At 37.0% G+C, this 19,060-nt stretch overlaps 2 protein-coding genes across 33 annotated transcripts in view; both read left to right on the top strand.

Moving 5' to 3' along the window:
- The window catches only part of NUP62CL (nucleoporin 62 C-terminal like), a 67,970-nt gene extending 62,110 nt beyond the window's left edge, over positions 1 to 5,860 (top strand). For all 3 annotated transcript variants that reach the window (XM_065538169.2, XM_045384108.3, XM_065538168.2), the window contains one exon: positions 4,264 to 5,860. In XM_065538169.2, coding sequence (XP_065394241.1) covers positions 4,264 to 4,358 — 95 coding nt within the window. In that variant the 3' untranslated portion in view covers positions 4,359 to 5,860. The remainder of the gene's footprint in view (positions 1 to 4,263) is intronic.
- Positions 5,861 to 10,057: 4,197 nt separating this feature from the next.
- Positions 10,058 to 19,060, top strand: part of RBM41 (RNA binding motif protein 41) — a 54,911-nt gene continuing 45,908 nt past the window's right edge. For 7 of the 30 annotated variants that reach the window (XR_012429933.1, XR_012429935.1, XR_012429931.1 and 4 more), the window contains exons 1-5: positions 10,058 to 10,120; positions 12,795 to 12,911; positions 13,498 to 13,690; positions 14,005 to 14,209; positions 16,082 to 16,153. Coding sequence is in view for 25 of the 30 variants with exons in the window: in XM_045384104.2 (XP_045240039.2) it covers positions 10,113 to 10,120; positions 12,795 to 12,911; positions 13,498 to 13,690; positions 14,005 to 14,209; positions 16,082 to 16,153 (595 nt within the window). In the remaining 5 variants the exon portion in view is untranslated. Of the gene's footprint in view, positions 10,460 to 10,954; positions 11,105 to 11,859; positions 11,942 to 12,794; positions 12,912 to 13,497; positions 13,691 to 14,004; positions 14,210 to 16,081; positions 16,154 to 17,005; positions 17,041 to 19,060 lie in introns of those variants that run through there. The other 23 variants (XR_012429932.1, XM_045384105.2, XM_045384102.3 and 20 more) reach the window with 16 other exon arrangements.

Raw genomic sequence — 19,060 nt, 5'->3', positions numbered from 1 at the left:
GATTTACCTTTTCTGGAGAGTTTACGTAGATTGAATCATATTATATGTGGCCTTTTGTGTCTGGTTTCTTTCATTTAACATATTTTCAAGGTTCATCTATGTTGTAACATATATCAGTATTTAATTCCTTTTTATTGCTGTGTATCATTTCATTGTACAGTCATACCATATTCTGTTTATCCATTCATCAGTTGATGAACATTTCTTTTTTTTTTTTTTTTTAATTATACTTTAAGTTCTAGGGTACATGTGCACAACGTGCAGGTTTGTTACATATGTATACATGTGCCATGTTGGTGTGCTGCACCCATTAACTCTTCATTTACATTAGGTATATCTCCTAATGCTATCCCTCCCCCCTGCCCCCCCCACAATAGGACCCGGTGTGTGATGTTCCCCTTCCTGTGTCCAAGTGATCTCATTGTTCAGTTCCCACCTATGAGTGAGAACATGCGGTATTTGGTTTTCTGTTCTTGCAATAGTTTGCTGAGAATGATGGTTTCCAGCTGCATCCATGTCCCTACAAAGGACATGAACTCATCCTTTTTAATGGCTGCATAGTATTCCATGGTGTATATGTGCCACATTTTCTTAATCCAATCTGTCACTGATGGACATTTGGGTTGATTCCAAGTCTTTGCTATTGTGAATAGTGCCGCAATAAACATACGTGTGCATGTGTGTTTATAGCAGCATGACTTATAATCCTTTGGGTATATACCCAGTAATGGGATGGCTGGGTCAAATGGCATTTCTAGTTCTAGATCCTTGAGGAATCGCCACACTGTTTTCCACAATGGTTGAACTAGTTTACAGTTCCACCAACAGTGTAAAAGTGTTCCTATTTCTCCACATCCTCTCCAGCACCTGTTGTTTCCTGATTTTTTAATGATTGCCATTCTAACTGGTGTGAGATGGTATCTCATTGTGGTTTTGATTTGCATTTCTCTGATGGCCAGTGATGATGAGTGTTTTTTCATGTGTCTGTTGGCTGTATGAATGTCTTCTTTTGAGAAGTGTCTGTTCATATCCTTTGCCCACGTTTTGATGGGGTTGTGTTTTTCTTGTAAATTTGATTGAGTTCTTTATAGGTTCTGGATATTAGCCCTTTGTGAGATGAGTAGATTGCAAAAATGTTCTCCCATTCTGTAGGTTGCCTGTTCACTCTGATGGTAGTTTCTTTTGCTGTGCAGAAGCTCTTTAGTTTAATTAGATCCCATTTGTCAATTTTGGCTTTTGTTGCCGTTGCTTTTGGTGTTTTAGAAATGAAGTCCTTGCCCATGCCCATGTCCTGAATGGTATTACCTAGGTTTTCTTCTAGGGTTTTTATGGTATTAGGTCTAATATTTAAGTCTCTAATCCATCTTGAATTAATTTTCGTGTAAGGAGTAAAGAAAGGATCCAGTTTCAGCTTTCTACTTATGGCTAGCCAATTTTCCCAGGACCATTTCTTTTTTTTTTTTGAGACGGAGTTTCTCTCTTGTCACCCAGACTGGAGTGCAATGGCACAATCTCGGCTCACTGCAACCTCCACCTCCTGGGTTCAAATGATTCTCCTGCCTCAGCCTCTTGAGTATCTGGGATTACAGGCACCTACCACAACACCTGGCTAATTTTTGTATTTTTAGTAGATACAGGGTTTCACAATGTTGGCCAGGCTGGTCTCGAACTCCTGACCTCAGGTGATCTTCTTGCCTCGGCCCACCAAAGTGCTGGGATTACAGGTGTGAAGCACGGCACCCAGCCTCTTGTTATTAAAATATAGTTTTAGTGCTTACATTTAGATTGATAATCCATCTTGAGTTGATTTTTGTATATAGTTAAAGGTGGGGGTTTGATTTCATTTGGATGTAGATATCCAGTTGTCCCAGAGCCATTTGTTGAAAAAGATTATGATTTCTATCATTGAATTGCCTTGGTACCTTTTAAGGTTTTATTTTTGGACTTTGTTTCTGTTTCATTGATCTCTATGGCTATTATATGCCCATATCATGCTGTCTTGGTTACTTGATTAAGTTTTAAAATCAGATAGTGTTATTTTGTTTTTATTTTTAAAATAAAAACAAAAGCTCCCTTTTATCAAAAAAAATAAATAAAATAAAATAAAATCAGATAGTGTTAAGTCCTACAGTTTGTTCTTATTTTTCAAGATTTTTTTTTCTGGATCCTTTGCCTCTCCATATACATTTAAAATAAGCTTGTCTATTTCTATAAAAAGAACCTGCTAGAATTTTCATAGGGATTACATTGAATCTGTAGATCAGTTTGTGGAGAATTGCCATCTTAACAATAGCAAGTCTTTCAATCCATGAACATGGAATGTATCTCCACTTATTTAGATATTCTTTAGTTTTTCTTAGCAATTTTTTTTGTCAATGTACAGGTCTTATACTTCATTTGTTAAGTTTATTCCTAAGTATTATAATTCTTTTCGATGCTATTGTGAATGAAATTGCTTTCTTATTTTCATATTGTTTAGTACAATTATTTTTTAATAATGTCCATATGTGTATGCCATATTTAATATGCTAGCAGGAACCAGTCAATCACTGATGCTTGCCATGGGAACAAAATTCTGGGCATTAAGTATCTAGGTGCAGATTTTGCCCTTAAAGAATGAAAGTCTTAAAAAATTAAAGTATGTTAATACAGAAATAGTCCTAGGAATTCAATGAGAAGACATGACAAAATGCTAATATTAAGGCTCTCTTAATATTGCTGACTTGTATTTCTTGATAGTTTATTGATTTTTTAAAATCGTTATAAATGTACCCCTTTGCATTTAATATGTATCAATCAGCAAATTACTAGAATGTGCTTATGTTGACACTTCTGATCTCAAGTTAATGGTTTGTTGTAGTGCTCATCTGTGCTTCCATCATATTAAAAACGTTATTTAGGGGAAAAAATTGCACCCCGCAGTTAGTTATTACAACAAAAAGGAGATATATTTTGCCAGGCTCAACATACTGTTTTTCTGGCCTTTTATAGACAGCCAGCATTGAAATCACTGTCCTTAAAGCATGATCTTGCAGAATGTCTTTATAAGATAAAATGAGGTATTATACTTTAAAAACTGGGTAACATTAGGGTTTTTCTAATTAGGTGAAGAAAATTTAAGTATATTACAGCTGGCCCTTGAACAATGGAGGGTTTAGGGGTACTAATCCCCACACAGTAAAAAAACAAATATAACTTTTGAATCCCCGGAACTTAACTACAAATAGCCTACTGTTGATGGAAGCCTTACCACTAGCATAGTCGATTAACACGTATTTTGCATGTTATATGTATTATTATATACTGTATTCTCATGATAAAGTAAGGTAGATAAAAAGAAAATGTTGTCAAGAAAATCATAAGGAAGAAAGGAAGAAAAAAAATTTACCAGTTTTTAAGTGGAATTGGATCATCATAAAGTTCTTCATCCTCGTCATCTTCATGTTGAACAGGGTGAGGAGGAAGAGGAGAGGGTGGTCTTGTCTCAAGTGTGGCAGAAGTGGAAGAAAATTCATGTATAGTGGATTTGCACAGTTTAAACCTATGTTGTCCAAGAGTCAACTGTATATTGTTTAAAGTTTTTAGTGTATCTTTTGTAAATTCTTTTTCTTCTTGGGCACCAGTTATGGCTTATTCACTAGTAACCATTAATGGACACTAAACAAATGACCAAGTTTATTTGTGCATGTTAATAGAAAAACTCAGAGTATCATGCTTATTTCAACAGCTTAGTTTTACTAGCAGAAATTTACTGTTTCATATGGTAAAATTAATGGTATTTTGTGGTACTCGGCCCCTGAGAAAATTTAAGAACCACCAAGTTAAATAAATCATTATTAGAAAAGAACAGAAATGTAAATATACTCAGTGCCCTCATTTGCTTATAGGTAGCTAAGACCCACCAAAACCTATACTCCCAATTTAATGACTACCCTGTATGTCACTTTTAGGGTGTAGTAAGTCAAAAAGCAGTTAACACCTCATTCTAACAAAACATAAATGTCAACTACACAGTTGTTTGCCTGAAAGCTAGGGAGAGCAGAAAAAAACAAAACAAAACAAACAAACAAAAGTCTTGTCCATTGTTTTCAGAGTTTCCAAACAGATAGATGAGTGTTTTTTTCTTATGTGTTTTCTAAAACTTAAAGCTATTGAAATTGCTATGTAAAGTTTTGTTATTCATATGTTGAAAGAAATACGTAAATTATGTTCATGGAATATTTTGGCCTTAGATTAATGATTGTGTGACTTTTTCTCCTATAGACATGCTGCGAAGGAAGGTAGAAGAGGTAACACAGGTTTTTGAGGATCGTCTTTACAAGGAGCATGCACGCGATGTCAACACTGCTTTTCATTGAATGACCGTATCTTCAGCATGTCGTTTCTGGATTATTACCTACAAATTCTGATGTTAAATAGAGTAGTATTTATACTTAATATTTCATCTTGATCGTAAATGAATTGTGCATCCTTTTTTTTTCATTTAAATATTGTACTGTTGAGAATTATACCTTAGTTTTGTTTTTAGTATTAGAAAATCAAAATTATACTAACCCCTTTGTCCAGACAGCAACCTCTTAGATGTTGACCCTGTATGTGTAATTTATGTCTTACTCTCCCTGGCATCAGTACACATCATCCTTCTCACTCCAGTTGAATCATAGGGTGATGTTTGCCAAAAGTACATGCCAACATATATAGTGCTGGATACTGTAAAGTCTCTTCTTCTTAAAGGAACCTCCTCTCTAGTTTGAGATATAATTAATGCTTGTCTGTATAAAAACAATATAGATAATATAAAGAAGTACAGTATGAGTTATAGAAAGTGTGTTATAGAGATTCAGAGCAGGGAGGACAAGTTAGGGTAGATTATTATTAAAAGGTTAAGGAAAGGTAAGTTTCAAGGAATTCGGTTATTTTTAATGTATGGCTATACGGCATTTTATTTGGTTTTAGCATATGATTTATAGTTGGTGATTTCTGTGTATTTGTTTGCTTTTTTTTTTTTTTTTTTAATAAGCCTTCTTCTTAGGTTTGGAACAGTCTGTTCTCCTGTGTTTCATGTTTCACCTAAGTCATAAATAAAGGTAATGTCCTGAAAAAAAAAAAAACATGTAATACTGAAGTTAACTATTAAAATTTTTAAGTGGATAGAGCTCAGTCACCTAGAATTTACTGAGCTAAATTTGCTGTTGTACTGATTGCACGCGACCATCCTGGCAGGTACACGTTACACGAAGAAATATTTTTGAAATGAATATTAGCCATGATCAGTCTTATGAGCAGACTAAATGCCAAAATTGACATGGACTCTTTTTTTTCTACTCAAACTTTTCCAAGCAGCAGCTTCTTATCCAGTAAGTTTTTGTAACCACACAGAATTATAGAACGTGAAAGTAATACAGAACTCGTATAATCTTGTGGATGATTTCTGTAGATAAACACAACTTTTAAGTATAATCTTTAGTACTCTCTAATTTTTCAGTTCAGTATTATTACTCGTATACCCTAGATAATAGTAATACTAAAGACATTTTTTCCCATTGCTTTTGGAGATTCAACTCTTGTAAAGTAGCCTGTGTACAAGTTCTACATTCAGTAATGAGAATATAGTGTATCACAGGAAACAGTGACTCTAGTCTTGTTCCTGCCTAATTAACTGGACAAATAATTTCATCTTGGGCATTATCTTTGTCCATAAATGAAAAAGTTGCATCATATTAGGGTTTCCCAAACTGTTTTGTGAGAAGAAACTGGTTTTCATTTCTCTGAAGTTTTGAGATTCCTTTATGTCTTTTCACTGTGAGTAGAGTGCTTATTCTATATTTCCTAAGTAAAATAAAGAAAAAGGAAACTACAATACTGCTTATACTATCTTATTGTTACATTATCTTCAGTGGGAGTTCTAGTGTTTTTCCCAGTACATAGAAGATGCCAGAAGATGGCAACTGGCTTCTAGATTGATCTAGTAATGCTATTAAGACTTACAGGGTGATCTCAATGTACTGTCTGGAATTGTACATGGGACTAAATCATCTCTAAGATTCTTTCTGACCGTTTCTAACATGTAAAGAAATGACACTGTTGAACAAATTTTTTTTTTGTTTGTTTTTTGAGACAGGGTCTTGCTCTGTCACCTAAGCTAGAATGCAGTGGCATGATCTCAGCTCACTGCAACCCCTGCCTGCTGGGCTGAAGCGATTCTCCTACCTCAGCCTACCAAGTAGTTGGGACTACAGGTGCACACCACCACACCTGGCTAATTTTTGAGTTTTTTGTAGATACGGGGTTTTGCCATGTTACCCAGGCTGGTCTTGAACTCCTGGGCTCAAAGGACCCACCCGCCTTGGCCTCCCAAAGTGCCAGGATCACAGGCGCGAGCCACTGTGCCCAGCCACATTGAACGAATCTTAATTAAAAGGTCAGAAATACAGAAATAAGCTATTTTTACCAGTGATGTTAAAGCACCATTTATGTTAGGCACTGGAGTCTTCAGCCCCTTGTAACCATTGTTAACCAGCTGACATATTAGCTGAAGAATTCTTAAAGTGTTGACACTATCCCAGTACATACCCATTTTTTAATCCTTTGAAAAGATGCTATATTTGTTTCTATAACAGCATTTATGCTGTTTCGTTTGGGAAATTTGAAAGACTTGCACAGTTGTTTACTCTTTTTTTTTTTTTTTTGAGACGGAGTCTTGCTATGTTGCCCAGGCTGGAGTGCAGTGGCATGATCTCCGCTCACTGCAAGCTCCGCCTTCCGGGTTCACGCCACTCTCCTTCCTCAGCCTCCCGAGTAACTGGGACTACAGATGCCCGCCCACCACGCCCGGCTAATTTTTTGTATTTTTAGTAGAGACGGGGTTTCACCATGTTAGCTAGGATGGTCTCTATCTCCTGACCTCGTGATCTGCCTGCCTCGGCCTCCCAAAGTGCTGGGATTACAGGCCTGAGCTACCGCGCCCGGCCCAGTTTACTCTTGATATTAGATGGTGAGTAGATTCAAGAGAAGATTTTTGGTTTTAACATCTTCCATATCTTGGAATCATAACTGCTTCATAATGTAGTCTTCAGAAGCATGCCACAAACAAAGCACCTAAAAAGGACAAACCCAAAAAATGTGTCTCTGTTAAGAATGAGCTTCTGGATTAATTAAACTAACCTTGTTAAATTGTCAGAAAGACAAATGAGGCATATTTTTCGGTTTGTCATAAATTCTTCTAGGGGTAAAATTGTGAAATTAGGTAAGATCTCTGTGCCCATGTATAACATCTAGAGATCTCCAAGGCTTTGTATACACTGTCTGATGTCCTTCTAAGCTGGGGAGAAGGATGTTGGGGGAAACAGAATAGCTATTATTACACAGTTAACACGTTTGGCAGAATTAGAAATGGCCTGGTTTTCTTTTTAGTATAATTTTCTGAATATCTTTTTGTACCTATCACTTGCACTGGTTACAGTTATACACAGGTATGTAGAGTACTTCTTATGACCTTGCTTTCCAGTTGCAATTCCACAGCTATGTGAATATGTATCTTAGCTATTCATTTTCCACTCATCCCACCTAGTGGATTTGCAATGTAGTGTGTATCATTTCAATATCAATAGGCTATATGTTTATTAGAAGTTGTACACAAGTTTGGTGTGATGGTTGGTGTAATATTTGTTCCACCCTTTGCCACCGTCCCAGAGGATAAGCACACTAGCAACCTTGGTGTATTTTTCCATTTCCTTGTCAATTCCTTGTCAATGTGTCAATTTAGACAGATTGGTTGAGCCACAAAATTCAGCTCTACCACCGTATAGGATTTACCTGGTGCAGGCGATGATGTGACCCCCATTTTGTTTATACTTATATTCAGTTCATGTTCTGTGCCAAAGCTACAAAGTGGTACATGTTATGCCTGCAGTCATTCACCTTTATGTTTCAAGAGCACAGTTATTTGCATATGATGGGTCTTAGGTAGCTCACCATGACATTTTCAATCTGATAGAAGTTCTCAGGACAGGAAATTCTACAATGTTTTTCAGTAGCTGCTTTTTGGTCCTTTGCTCTAACTTGAGCATGGCAATACAAAGCAGTTTGAATAAGTCTAAATCTACTGATTAACATTTGACTGTTTACTCATAGATTACCACTCAATCATGGAATAACTTTAAAGCCATACCTTTGTATGTGCTTGACAGTCACCCTATTCTTAGGAGGTATCCCCATTTTACAGATGAGAAAACTGGCCTAGACCAGTTAAAGAAACTTACTGAAACCCACAGTCTAGTAACTTACCAGAGTAAAATTTCAAGTCCAGATTGCCTCTAAAACCCTATTGTGCTATACTGTCAACTGAGAAGTGAGATTCAAATCCAAGTAGTATGCCCCGCCCCCCACCATTATCTACAATCTTTTTTTCTTTGGCTCCTTGAGATGTAAGAGGGTTTCTCTTTAATTAAAAAGGTATTGACTAGGTAATGTAGTCATGGGTTCAAAATTCAAAGGGCACAAAAATATACAATGAAGAATTATTTCTGCCCTTGTCCCTCAGCCATCCAGTTCCCCTACCTGGAGGCATTCACTCATCATTTGTCTGTAAGTTCTCCCAAAGATATCTTGTGCATATATAAGAAAACACATATATGTAAGTTTTTAAGTGACTAGAGCTCCCCTTTTTATGCAAATAGAAGCATAGTATACACATGGTTCTGCATCTTGCTATTGCACTAACTATATTTTGGAGATTGTTCAGTAGCAGTTCGTAGAGAACTTTGTCATCTTTATAACTGCTGCATAGTTTTTCACTGAATGATATATTTTCATAGTTTGTTCTTGGATATTTTCATTTCTGTTTTTATAAACAATGTTGCAAGGAATGATAGTAGGTTAGAGGATATATAGTATTGAGGACTCTATTCATAACTGAATTGCTGCTTTAAAGGGAATGTACATTTATGATTTTAGTAGTATCCTCATTTGCCCCCAATAGATGTTGTACCAATTTATATTCCTACCACTAGTGTATTGAGAGCGCCTGTTTCCCCACAATCTCAATAAAACAAGTGTGTTATCAAACTTTTGGATCTTTCCCAGTCTGTTAGGTGAAAAATGGTACTTTAGTGTACTTTTAAAAACAAACTTTAAGTTTTAGAACAGTTTTAGTTACAGAAAGGTTGCATAGTACAAAGTTCCACATACCTGCAACTCAGTTTCCCTTGCATAACTCTGGTACATTTGTCACAGCTAACGAACCTTGTTATTAACTAAAGAGCATAGTTCATTCACATTTCCTTAGTTTTTACCTCATGTCTTTTTTTCTGTTCCAGGATCCCATTCAAGATACTACATTACTTTAGTCATCATGACTCCTTTGGTTCCTTTTGTCTGTGACAGATTCTCATGTTTTTGATGACCTTGCTATTTTTAAGGAGTACTGGTAGTCAGTGCACTTTAAAATTTGTGAGATTGGACATCTTTTCATACACTTAAAGACATTTGCATTTCCATTTCTCGGAACTAAGAGCCCATGCTTTTAACCACTATACTATACCTCTTTCTTGATTCACCATAATTATCAGTAAAACATTTGTGAACCTGAATACACACAGACTTCTGATTCTAAGTGGACAAAACTCTCAAGTCTCTGTTACAGATAGAGGAGAACCATTAATACAGGTGATATAGTCAGACTCGTGTCTGATGACTCTGGCTACATCATGAAGGATGAAGCAGAGGCTCTACTGGAAACGGTAGGTAGGCTGGATAAATCCTTGAAAGAAAAGCAGTGTTGATAAGAAGTTCAAAGGAAATTACAGAAGAGCCAGGAATTAGTGGTAATGAATGAGAGAATCAAAAAGTCAAAGGTGACTCGGTTTTTTGAGCTGGATATTTTGGGTCTTATTTTGAACCTAGATGAGCAATTCAAAATCAATATTTGGACAATGTTCAGCATACCTGTCACTCGAGACCTACTTTCTCTTTCTGTCGCCATAGCTCTGTGCTACTACAATTCCCAGAGCCCCATGCTCCATCACAATCCCCTTAGAGTCCGCCGCGCGGAGTTCTGGGACTTGAGGTCCGCGGCCTATTTACGCAAGTTGGAGGTAGGGGCCTGTGGAAACATGAAGAGGTAAGGACTTGTCTGAAGAGCAGGCGGCAAGGGGAGCTCTCTTCTACTTTTTCTTTTGAAAATGGCTTCAATTGCTTTCTGGTTTGGGTATTGCACGTTCTCGGGATGCGATTTCATGGGAGCGGGAAGACGACAAAGGAGACGGGAGGAGGGGAGACGGGCTGAACAGGCCTGCAGAGCGAAGGTCAGGAAGGGCTGCCACCGGGCCCGGCTGCTGTGGGTATGCCCTCCCGGCATGGGCCCCGGGAGCTGGCCAGGTGCTGCGGCCTCGTCGTTTCACACGGACCCAGCTAGGCAAAAGGGTTTGAGGCTGACCAATTCCCGGCGCCGGAGATGAAGGTACCTCGGGCCAACCCCTCCTCGTCCTCCCCTACCGCCACCTCCACCTGAGAAAGGCTCGGGGCCAGCGTATTTATTTGCAACGTCTGTGTGTTGGAGACTACTTGCTCGGGCCCCGAAACCATATAGCGCTTTCCAATCTTAAAGTAAAGGAGCGGTACTTTGTTTCTAAATGTAGAAGGAGAGCACCAAAGCGGTTGGATTTTTGGGATGGGGGGAGGGGAGGTGGAAGGCATTGCTGGGCTCAGTTCCCCTTACTGGTCCTGAGGTAAATGGCCGCTTGAGCCTAAACGGCCCGAGCCTCCCAACTATTGACAGGCTTAAATTAATTTTTAGATTCACGCTGCAAGTAGAATCATCACTCTGGAATAGTGCAGTGCGTTTAAAATTCTTACTGATATGTTTTCCTGCACTGTCAGTTCCTTGCATCTTTTAAAAAACCGTTTTTGACTTTCCCTGCCTGAAACTAACCTTTAACGTTTTTTTTTTTTTTACAGTATCTCATCCATGCAAAATAATGTATAATGTATATATACAGCTTAAAGAATAATAAAGGTTCGCATCCACTGCAAGCTTCAGAAATAGGACATTGCCAGTCCCTTAGAAGTCTACTGTGTCTTTTCCCTCCCTTCGTTCCCCTCTGAGGTGACCACTATCCGGAATTTTGCGTTACTGATTCCCTTGCTTTTAAAAAAGCAAATAGTTTCTAGTACATATGAATTTATCCCTAAACAAAATGTTCCTAGTTTTATCTATTTTTCAACTTTATACAAATGGACACATATATTAATTTTTCCGTGATTTGCTTTATTTTTTTACTCAACATTTCTTTTTGAGATTCATGTGTGTTGATGTCTAGAAACTTTAAACTTAGTAAGAAGTTTTGGGATTCTAAGTAATAAAAAATTGAGATACTTAAAATGAATTTTTTAACACCTTGGGCCTAAAGATAATTTAGAATTTTCCAAAATAGGGCCAAGTCTTTCTAGAGCCTGGGAATATTGTTTTTAATTATGGGTGTTAGTTTTTCTAGACTTTATCATAACCTCACTGGGAAAGAGCTATTTTACAAGGAAAGTATTTGATATTTGGTTTTTTTCCTGGAGTTAATTCATTTTTTGTATTTTTTTAAAATAATCTGTTGTTTCATGCTTAAATGGCCCTGTTATTTCTTTACACTCTAATAAGAGTTTTTAATTACTTAGTTAGTAGATCATGCTAGCCATGGCCTAGATTTCTACACAGTGGTGCCCAGGCTATAAAAATGTTAGGACCATCTTCATATTTCTTTCTGTATTCTCTCCTTGGAGATCTCCTCCTCAGAGCTCCAGATCTTGTTATCACAGATGACTCAAGATTTATACATTCAGCCTCGGACTCTCATCTCTCATTTTCCCTTTAGCCAGTCACTCATGCTGTCCCTTCAGAATCATGTATTTGAAGTACTCCTGATACTTCATGCTGGCGTTTCTATTGTAAAAGGTACTAGACTCAACATGACTAAAACAATACTGACTTTCCCTTTCCCAAATCATTTATTCCATCTAGAGCTTTGGCTTTCCTTCATTGGTACCATTGTTCTCTCAGTTACACAGACTGAAATTTTGGGATTATCTTTGACTTCCTTGCCTCTGCTTCCAAAAGTCCCCTCTCATCTAACCCTTTCTTTCCATTTTCACTATTACCATTTCAGTCTAGACCTTCATCACTGTATACTTCACTAGTTTCATAACTAGTTCTTGTTTCTTCCCTTTGAATCTCTATGGCATATTATAACCACATTCATCTGTCTAAACTATCACTTGCACTGTGTCACTTAACTGCTTGATAAATTACTACTTCTCATTATCCTTCAGTATATATTACTGTCCCTTTGTACTCTCTTTTCCTGTTTTCCTTTTCTTCATCACACACTTTTCAATGTCAGCGTAAGAGTACCTTTCTGAAGTCTTCCTTTACCACCTTTTTCTACCAATTTTCTCTTCTGTGAATTTCTACTAATTTGGCCTATGCTTCTATGTGTTATTATTCTCTCCTCCCACCGCCGACACAACACGTACATACATGTTTTTTCTCCCTAAATAGATTGTGACCTTCTTAAGGATAGAGACTATGTCTTAAACACCTTCGACTTCCCTCAGTACCTAGCATAGCGCATTCTGTGTAGACAGGTATTTAGTAAGTGTTCATGGACTAAATGGTAAAGGGCAGTGAATTGTTGGAGAAGTGTCTTTGAATAAATGGGGTCTCTAATGGTAGATAATATAGATAAGGAATATATTTTGAGACTCACAGTCTCTACTGTTTTCTGTATATATTCTTATATCTACTCCAGGGTAAACAGCTGTGTGAAGAGTGATGAGCATGTCCTGGAGGAGCTGGAAACAGAAGGGGAGAGGCAGCTGAAAAGCCTCCTTCAGCATCAACTTGATACTTCTGTCTCCATTGAGGAGTAGGTATTGATTTTGCAAACGGAGAGTATCATAGAGTCTCACCTCCAGGTGACAGATCTCTCTTAAAGCCTAGATGGAATGTTCCTCTCCCACCTCCCTTTCTTTGTCAGACTTCAATGTATTAGGCAGAGTTTTGATTCTGTGTCTTTTCCTCTGGGAAGCCTCCCATATCTCACTAAGTCTGGGCCAAGTACCTATTTTATGTCCTCCTACAGCATCCCATATTTCCCTTAACATAGCACTTGTAACCCAATATTATCATTGCCTGTTTACTTGCCTCTGTTCCACTGTTTTTCCACAAAAGCAGGAGCCATTTTTATCTTTTTTTAAAGCTATTAAATCCTTAGTATCTAGCAGAGTGTCTGATGCATAGTAAGTACTCAATAAATATTTTTTGATTTAGTTTATTATTCCTGGATGAGGGGACTACTGATGGAGTTACATTTTGATGCAGTCGCTTAGAAATAAGATGTAAAAGAAGATTTGCTAGTGAGTTTCATTGTACCTCTTACAGTATAGAACCTCCATTTTTGTGAATGGTAGTAACCTCAAGATGTTCTTACTCTCCTCCTGCATGTTTTGCAGATGTATGTCTAAGAAAGAGAGCTTTGCTCCTGGTACTATGTACAAGCCCTTTGGGAAGGAAGCAGCTGGGACTATGACTTTGTCCCAATTCCAGACACTGCATGAGAAGGACCAGGAAACTGCCTCTCTCAGGGAATTAGGGCTTAATGAAACAGAAATCTTGATCTGGAAGAGCCATGTTTCAGGTGAAAAGGTGAGTGGGGTAATTTTGTTGTTGTTTGTTTGTTTGTTTGTTTTTCTCCTCGAGGAAACAGCAAAATCTCTTCATTTTAGCATTGAGAGCCTTTTCATTTTCAGTTCTCACAAAACTGAGCTTGGTGTCTGAATCTTCTTTGATTTTTAGAATGCAGACATTGGTAAAAGAGAAGCTGTTCCTTGACTTCTTAGCTAACACTTTCTGTAAACACTCATTTCTGGGCCCAGGTCATCTTTTTACTTGAGACACCAGATCGTCAGGTTCAGGTTGTGTCCTCTATGATGTATGCCGTCTCATTCCTCTGGTTTCAGAAGACAAGACTGAGGGCAACTCCTGAAGCAATACAGAACCGTCTTCAAGATATTGAAGAAAGGATCTCAGAGCGTCAGCGCATTCTTTGCCTGCCACAGAGATTTGCAAAGAGCAAACAGCTGACCCGGCGAGAAATGGAAATAGAAAAGTCTTTATTTCAGGGAGCTGATCGTCACTCCTTCCTTAAGGCTCTTTATTACCAAGGTATGTGATCCCCACTGACTTTGATATATTCTTTCACTGAGAGAAAGATTAAACAGCAGGGCATTAAATATGAAGAGTTAGTGAAGGGAATAGGGGAAAGACAAACTGTCACTACTTTTGAGGAATGTATAATACCATAAGAGAGACAAATATGTGCACAGTTAGTTGCATGACAACATGGAAACTATTACAGAGATTTGAATAAAATGCTGAGGTAGCGCAGAATACAGAGCATCTAAGTCTAGTTGGGGGAGTCAGAAGTTGACATTTATACTAACTCCTGATGGATCAATGGGCATTTGTCAGGTAAATAAAGGGGAATGGACATAAAAGATAGTAAATAGCAACAGGATTATGAAAGAACGTGGTGTGTCTAAGGAATAATGAGAAGTTTAATGTGGCAGGAGTAGAAGGAGTGGCAGGGAATGACAGGAGTTGACACTGGAAGGAAGAGGAGGCGAAACTAGATTGTGAAGGGTCTTAGGCTGAACTACAAATTAGCACAAAATATATAGATAAATAGTATGTGTCTTAACAAGAAGGATTTAGTTTGACAGATAAGTTTTGCTAGACGCTGTGGAAGGTGCATCGATGTTTAAGAAATGGTTCCTCACCTTGTGCCAAGTATAGTCTGGTTGGAGAGAGAAACATGTAACATTTAGTGACAATACTAGATACATTTGCTAAGTGTTGTTGGAGTTCAGAGGAGGCAAAGGCCACTGTGTATTGGTGTGATTGAAGAAGGCCTCTCAGAGGAGGTAAGATTTAAATGTTCTTTTAGTACTACCTATTCTTTAGAAAAGAGAGGTACTGACATTTCAATTGCAACAGATGGTGTGAGCACTGCGTAGTGTGCTTACTATGGAGGAGATGTGAGACAAGGTTAGAAAGGTAGCTAAAAATTTTGAACTGTATTTGGTGACTAGTATAGACCTATACAGAGTTAGTTATCAGTTAGTTTCAATATGATTGAAGGTTTTTGAACCAGAAGTAACATGAAGCCATATTTGAAAATTATTAATCTGGTGGTCAATACATAGGATTAGAGAGAGGAAGAACTGGAAGCAGGGAGAATGGATAGGAGATATTATAGTCATTTAGGCATGAAGACTTGGTCTAGAGTGATAGCAGTGAAATTGGAGAGAGGTAGGTTTATAAGGGAAGGACTAATAAAACTTGTTGACTGAAAATGAAGGAGGGAGGTCAATGGAGAGGTATGTGTCAAAGATAATCCAGAGGTTTCAAGGCTGTGTGACTTACCAATTGGCAAATTTAAGAAAACCTTTGGGGAAATTTTGAGGAAGGATGATGAGTTAGATTTTAAACATGTTGACTTTGTGAGAATAGCAGGATCATCAAATGCAGATGTTGAGGAGACAGTTGGAAATGCAGCAGTGAAGCTCAGGAGAGAGGTCAGAACTAGATATATAGAACTGGGAATCAACTCTCCTTAGATGACATGTTAAGGCTGTGAGAATAGATGAATGATTTGTTAGAAATAGAAAGACTATAGACATGGCAGAGCAGTGGTGAAGGAAGGAATGAATGAACAAATGAATAGCCTTTTGTGGAGAGACATTTAGCATAAAGATTAAGAACATGGACTCTGGAGGCAGACTGCCTGGGAAAATCCTGGCTCCCCCACTTACTAGCTATGAGATGCTAGGCAAGTTACCTCTCTATGCTTCAGTATCTTCATCTGTAAAATGAGAATATTAATAGTAGCTATGTTATAGGGTTATTAAGAGGATTAAGTGAGATAATACATGTAAATCACTTAGAGCAGTACCTGGTATTTGGGGTGGAGGGCGGGTGGTGTATGAATCTGTTCTGTTTCCTATCTTTGAAACTCCTTGCTTTAAACCTTCACAGCATACCACAAAAAGACAAGTGCAGACAAGTACATGACCTCAATGAAGAGGAAGATAAAATTAGGCACAAAAGGCAAGTCGAGAGTTTTCTTATAGTGTTAGATTTAGGAATGTAACCTAGGGTCCCAGTTGAGCACTTATTTAATTCCATATTCAGTATATGACAATGTTTATAGGCAATGATCCAGAAGGAGCATATTATCCTGATACAGAATATTAAAGAGAGGAGTTAGTAGAAGTTTTAAAGCTTTTACATTTAGTGCTGTTGTTTTTTCTCTGTACATTTAAGTTGTTGTACCAGACATAAATTGACCTTAATGATTTTTAGATCCCATTTCACAAATAATTCTGAATATTTTTATTAATCAGTAAAGTATAATGATTGATGATGATATGATAGCTAATATTTTCTTACTTTTGAAATGAACTTCCAATAAAATTGCATGGGGCTTCTTCTTTTTTGGTGTACAATTCTGTGAATTGTAAATCATGTAGATTCATGTAACCACCACCACAATCAAGAAAGAGAACAGCTTCATCACCTTAAAAAACTCCCTCATGCTGTCCCTTTATAGTCATTCTCAACCCACCATAATTCCTGACAATCACTGATGGTTTTCCATCACTGTAGTTTTATCTTTTAGAAAATGTCATGTAAATAGAATCATACAACATGTAACCTTGTGAGATTGGCTTCTTTCACTCAGCATAATGCCTTTGAGACTCATTTGAGTTGTTGCGTGTATCAATAGTTCATTCATTTTGCTGAGTAGCATTTCATCATATGGACATTCCAAAGTTTGTTTATCCATTCACCCATTGAAGTGCATTTGGGTTGTTTCCAGGTTATGATGGCTATGCATAATATTGATATGAACGTTCTTGTACAGGTTTTTTTGTGAACATAAGTTTTTATTTCTCTAAGGTAAATATCTAGAAGTGGGATTACTGGGTCATATGGTAAGTGTACATTTAACTTTATATGAAACTGCCAAACCATTTTCCAGACTGGCTGTACCATTTTGCATTTTCACCAGCAATGTATGAGAGTTCTGGTTGCTCTACATCTTTGTCAGCACTTGGTATTGTCAGTATTTATTTTGGTTATTCCAATAGCTGTGAAGTGGTACCTCATTGTAGTTTTAATTTGCATTTCTTTAATGGCTAATGGTGTTGAACATCTTTCATGTGCTTATTTGCCATCCTGATATCCTGTTTGCTAAAGTGTCTGTTCAAATCTTTTGCTGTTTTATAATTGGGTTGTTTATTTTCTTCCTGATGACTTTTGAGAGTTCTTTGTATATTCTAAACACAATCTTCTGTTGGATATGTGATTTTCACACATTTTCTCCCAGTCTGTAGCTTGTCTTTTCATTCTCTTAACAGTGTCTTGCAGAGCAAATTTTTTTATTGTGGTAAAATATCCATATCATAAAATTTACCATTTAAACCATTTTTAAGTGTGTAGTTCTATGGCATTAAGTACTTTCACATTGTTCTGCAACTATCACAACCATCCATCTCCAGAAATTTTTCATCTTCCCAAACTGAAACTCTGTACTTACTAGATACTAACTCCCCATTTTCTCCAACCCACCACCCTCTGGCAACCACCATCCTACTTTCTGTCTCTATGAATTTGACTACTCTAGGTACTTCATATAAGTGGAATCATACAATATTTGTCCTTTTGTGACTGGCTTTAGTTAGCATAATATCTTCAAGATTCATCTAAGTTGTAGCATGTGTCAGAATTTTCTTTTTAAGGTGGAATAATATCCCATTGTATGTATATAGCACATTTTGTTTATCTGTTGATGGATGCTTAAGTTGTTTCCATGTTTTAGCTTTTGTGAATAATGCTGCTATGAACATGGGTGTACAAATATCTGTTTGAATACCTGCTTTCAATTATTGTGGGTATATACTCAGAAGTGGAATTGCTGGATCACATGGTAATTCTACATGTAATTTTTTGAGAAACTGCCATATCATTTTCCATAGAGACTGTACCATTTTACATTCCCACCAGCAATGCACAAGATAAGACTTCCAGTTTCTCCATACCCTTGACAACACTTATTATTTTCTTTTCTTAAAAAATAATAGCCGTCTTAGTGGGTGTGAAATGGTATCTTATTGTGGTTTTGATTTCAGTTTCAATTTCCCTGATGATTAGTGATGTTGAGCATCTTTTCGTATGCTTTTTGGCCATTTGTATATCTTCTTTGGAGATGTATCTGTTCAAATCTCTTGTCCATTTTTAAAATAAGTTACTTGTTTGTTGTTGAGTTGTGGAAGTTCTACATATATTCAGTATATCAATATATACACTGATAATTATAAGATACCTGATGTGCAAATATTTTCTCCTATTCTGAGAGTTGCCTTTTCACTCTGTCCTTTGATGCACAAAGTTTTTAATTTCAATGAAGTCCAATTTGTCGATTTTTTTCTTTTGTCTATGCTTTTGGTGTCATACCAAGAAATCATTGCCAAATCCATTGTTATGAAATGAAGGCTTTTCCTTATGTTATCTTCTGAGAGTGTTATAGCTTTAGCTGTTATATTTAGGTCTTTGAACCATTTTGATTTAATTTTCGTGTATGGTATTAAGGTAAGAATTCAACTTCATTTTTTTCATGTTGATATTCAGTTTTCCCAGTGCCACTTGTTGAAAAAAGACTGTTCTTTCCACACTGAATGATCCTGGCACCCTATTCAAAAATCATTTGACTATATATAGCTGTCTATGCCAGTACCACACTGTTTTAATTACTGTAACCTTGTAGTAAGTTTTGAAATCAGGAAGTATGAGAACTCCAACTTTGTTCTTTTTCAAAATTGTTTTGGATATTTAGGGATCGGTTGTGATTCCATATGAATTTTAGAATGGATTTTTCTATTCCTGTAAAAAATGTTATTGACATTTTGGTAGGACTTACATTGAATCTGTACATCACTTTGGTTAGTATTGATG

The sequence above is a fragment of the Macaca fascicularis genome, chromosome X (genome assembly GCF_037993035.2).
Source record: "Macaca fascicularis isolate 582-1 chromosome X, T2T-MFA8v1.1".
Classification (NCBI taxonomy): Eukaryota; Metazoa; Chordata; class Mammalia; order Primates; family Cercopithecidae; genus Macaca; species Macaca fascicularis.
Note: the sequence above shows the minus strand (reverse complement) of the source record. Positions and strands in the feature narration are given on the sequence as shown.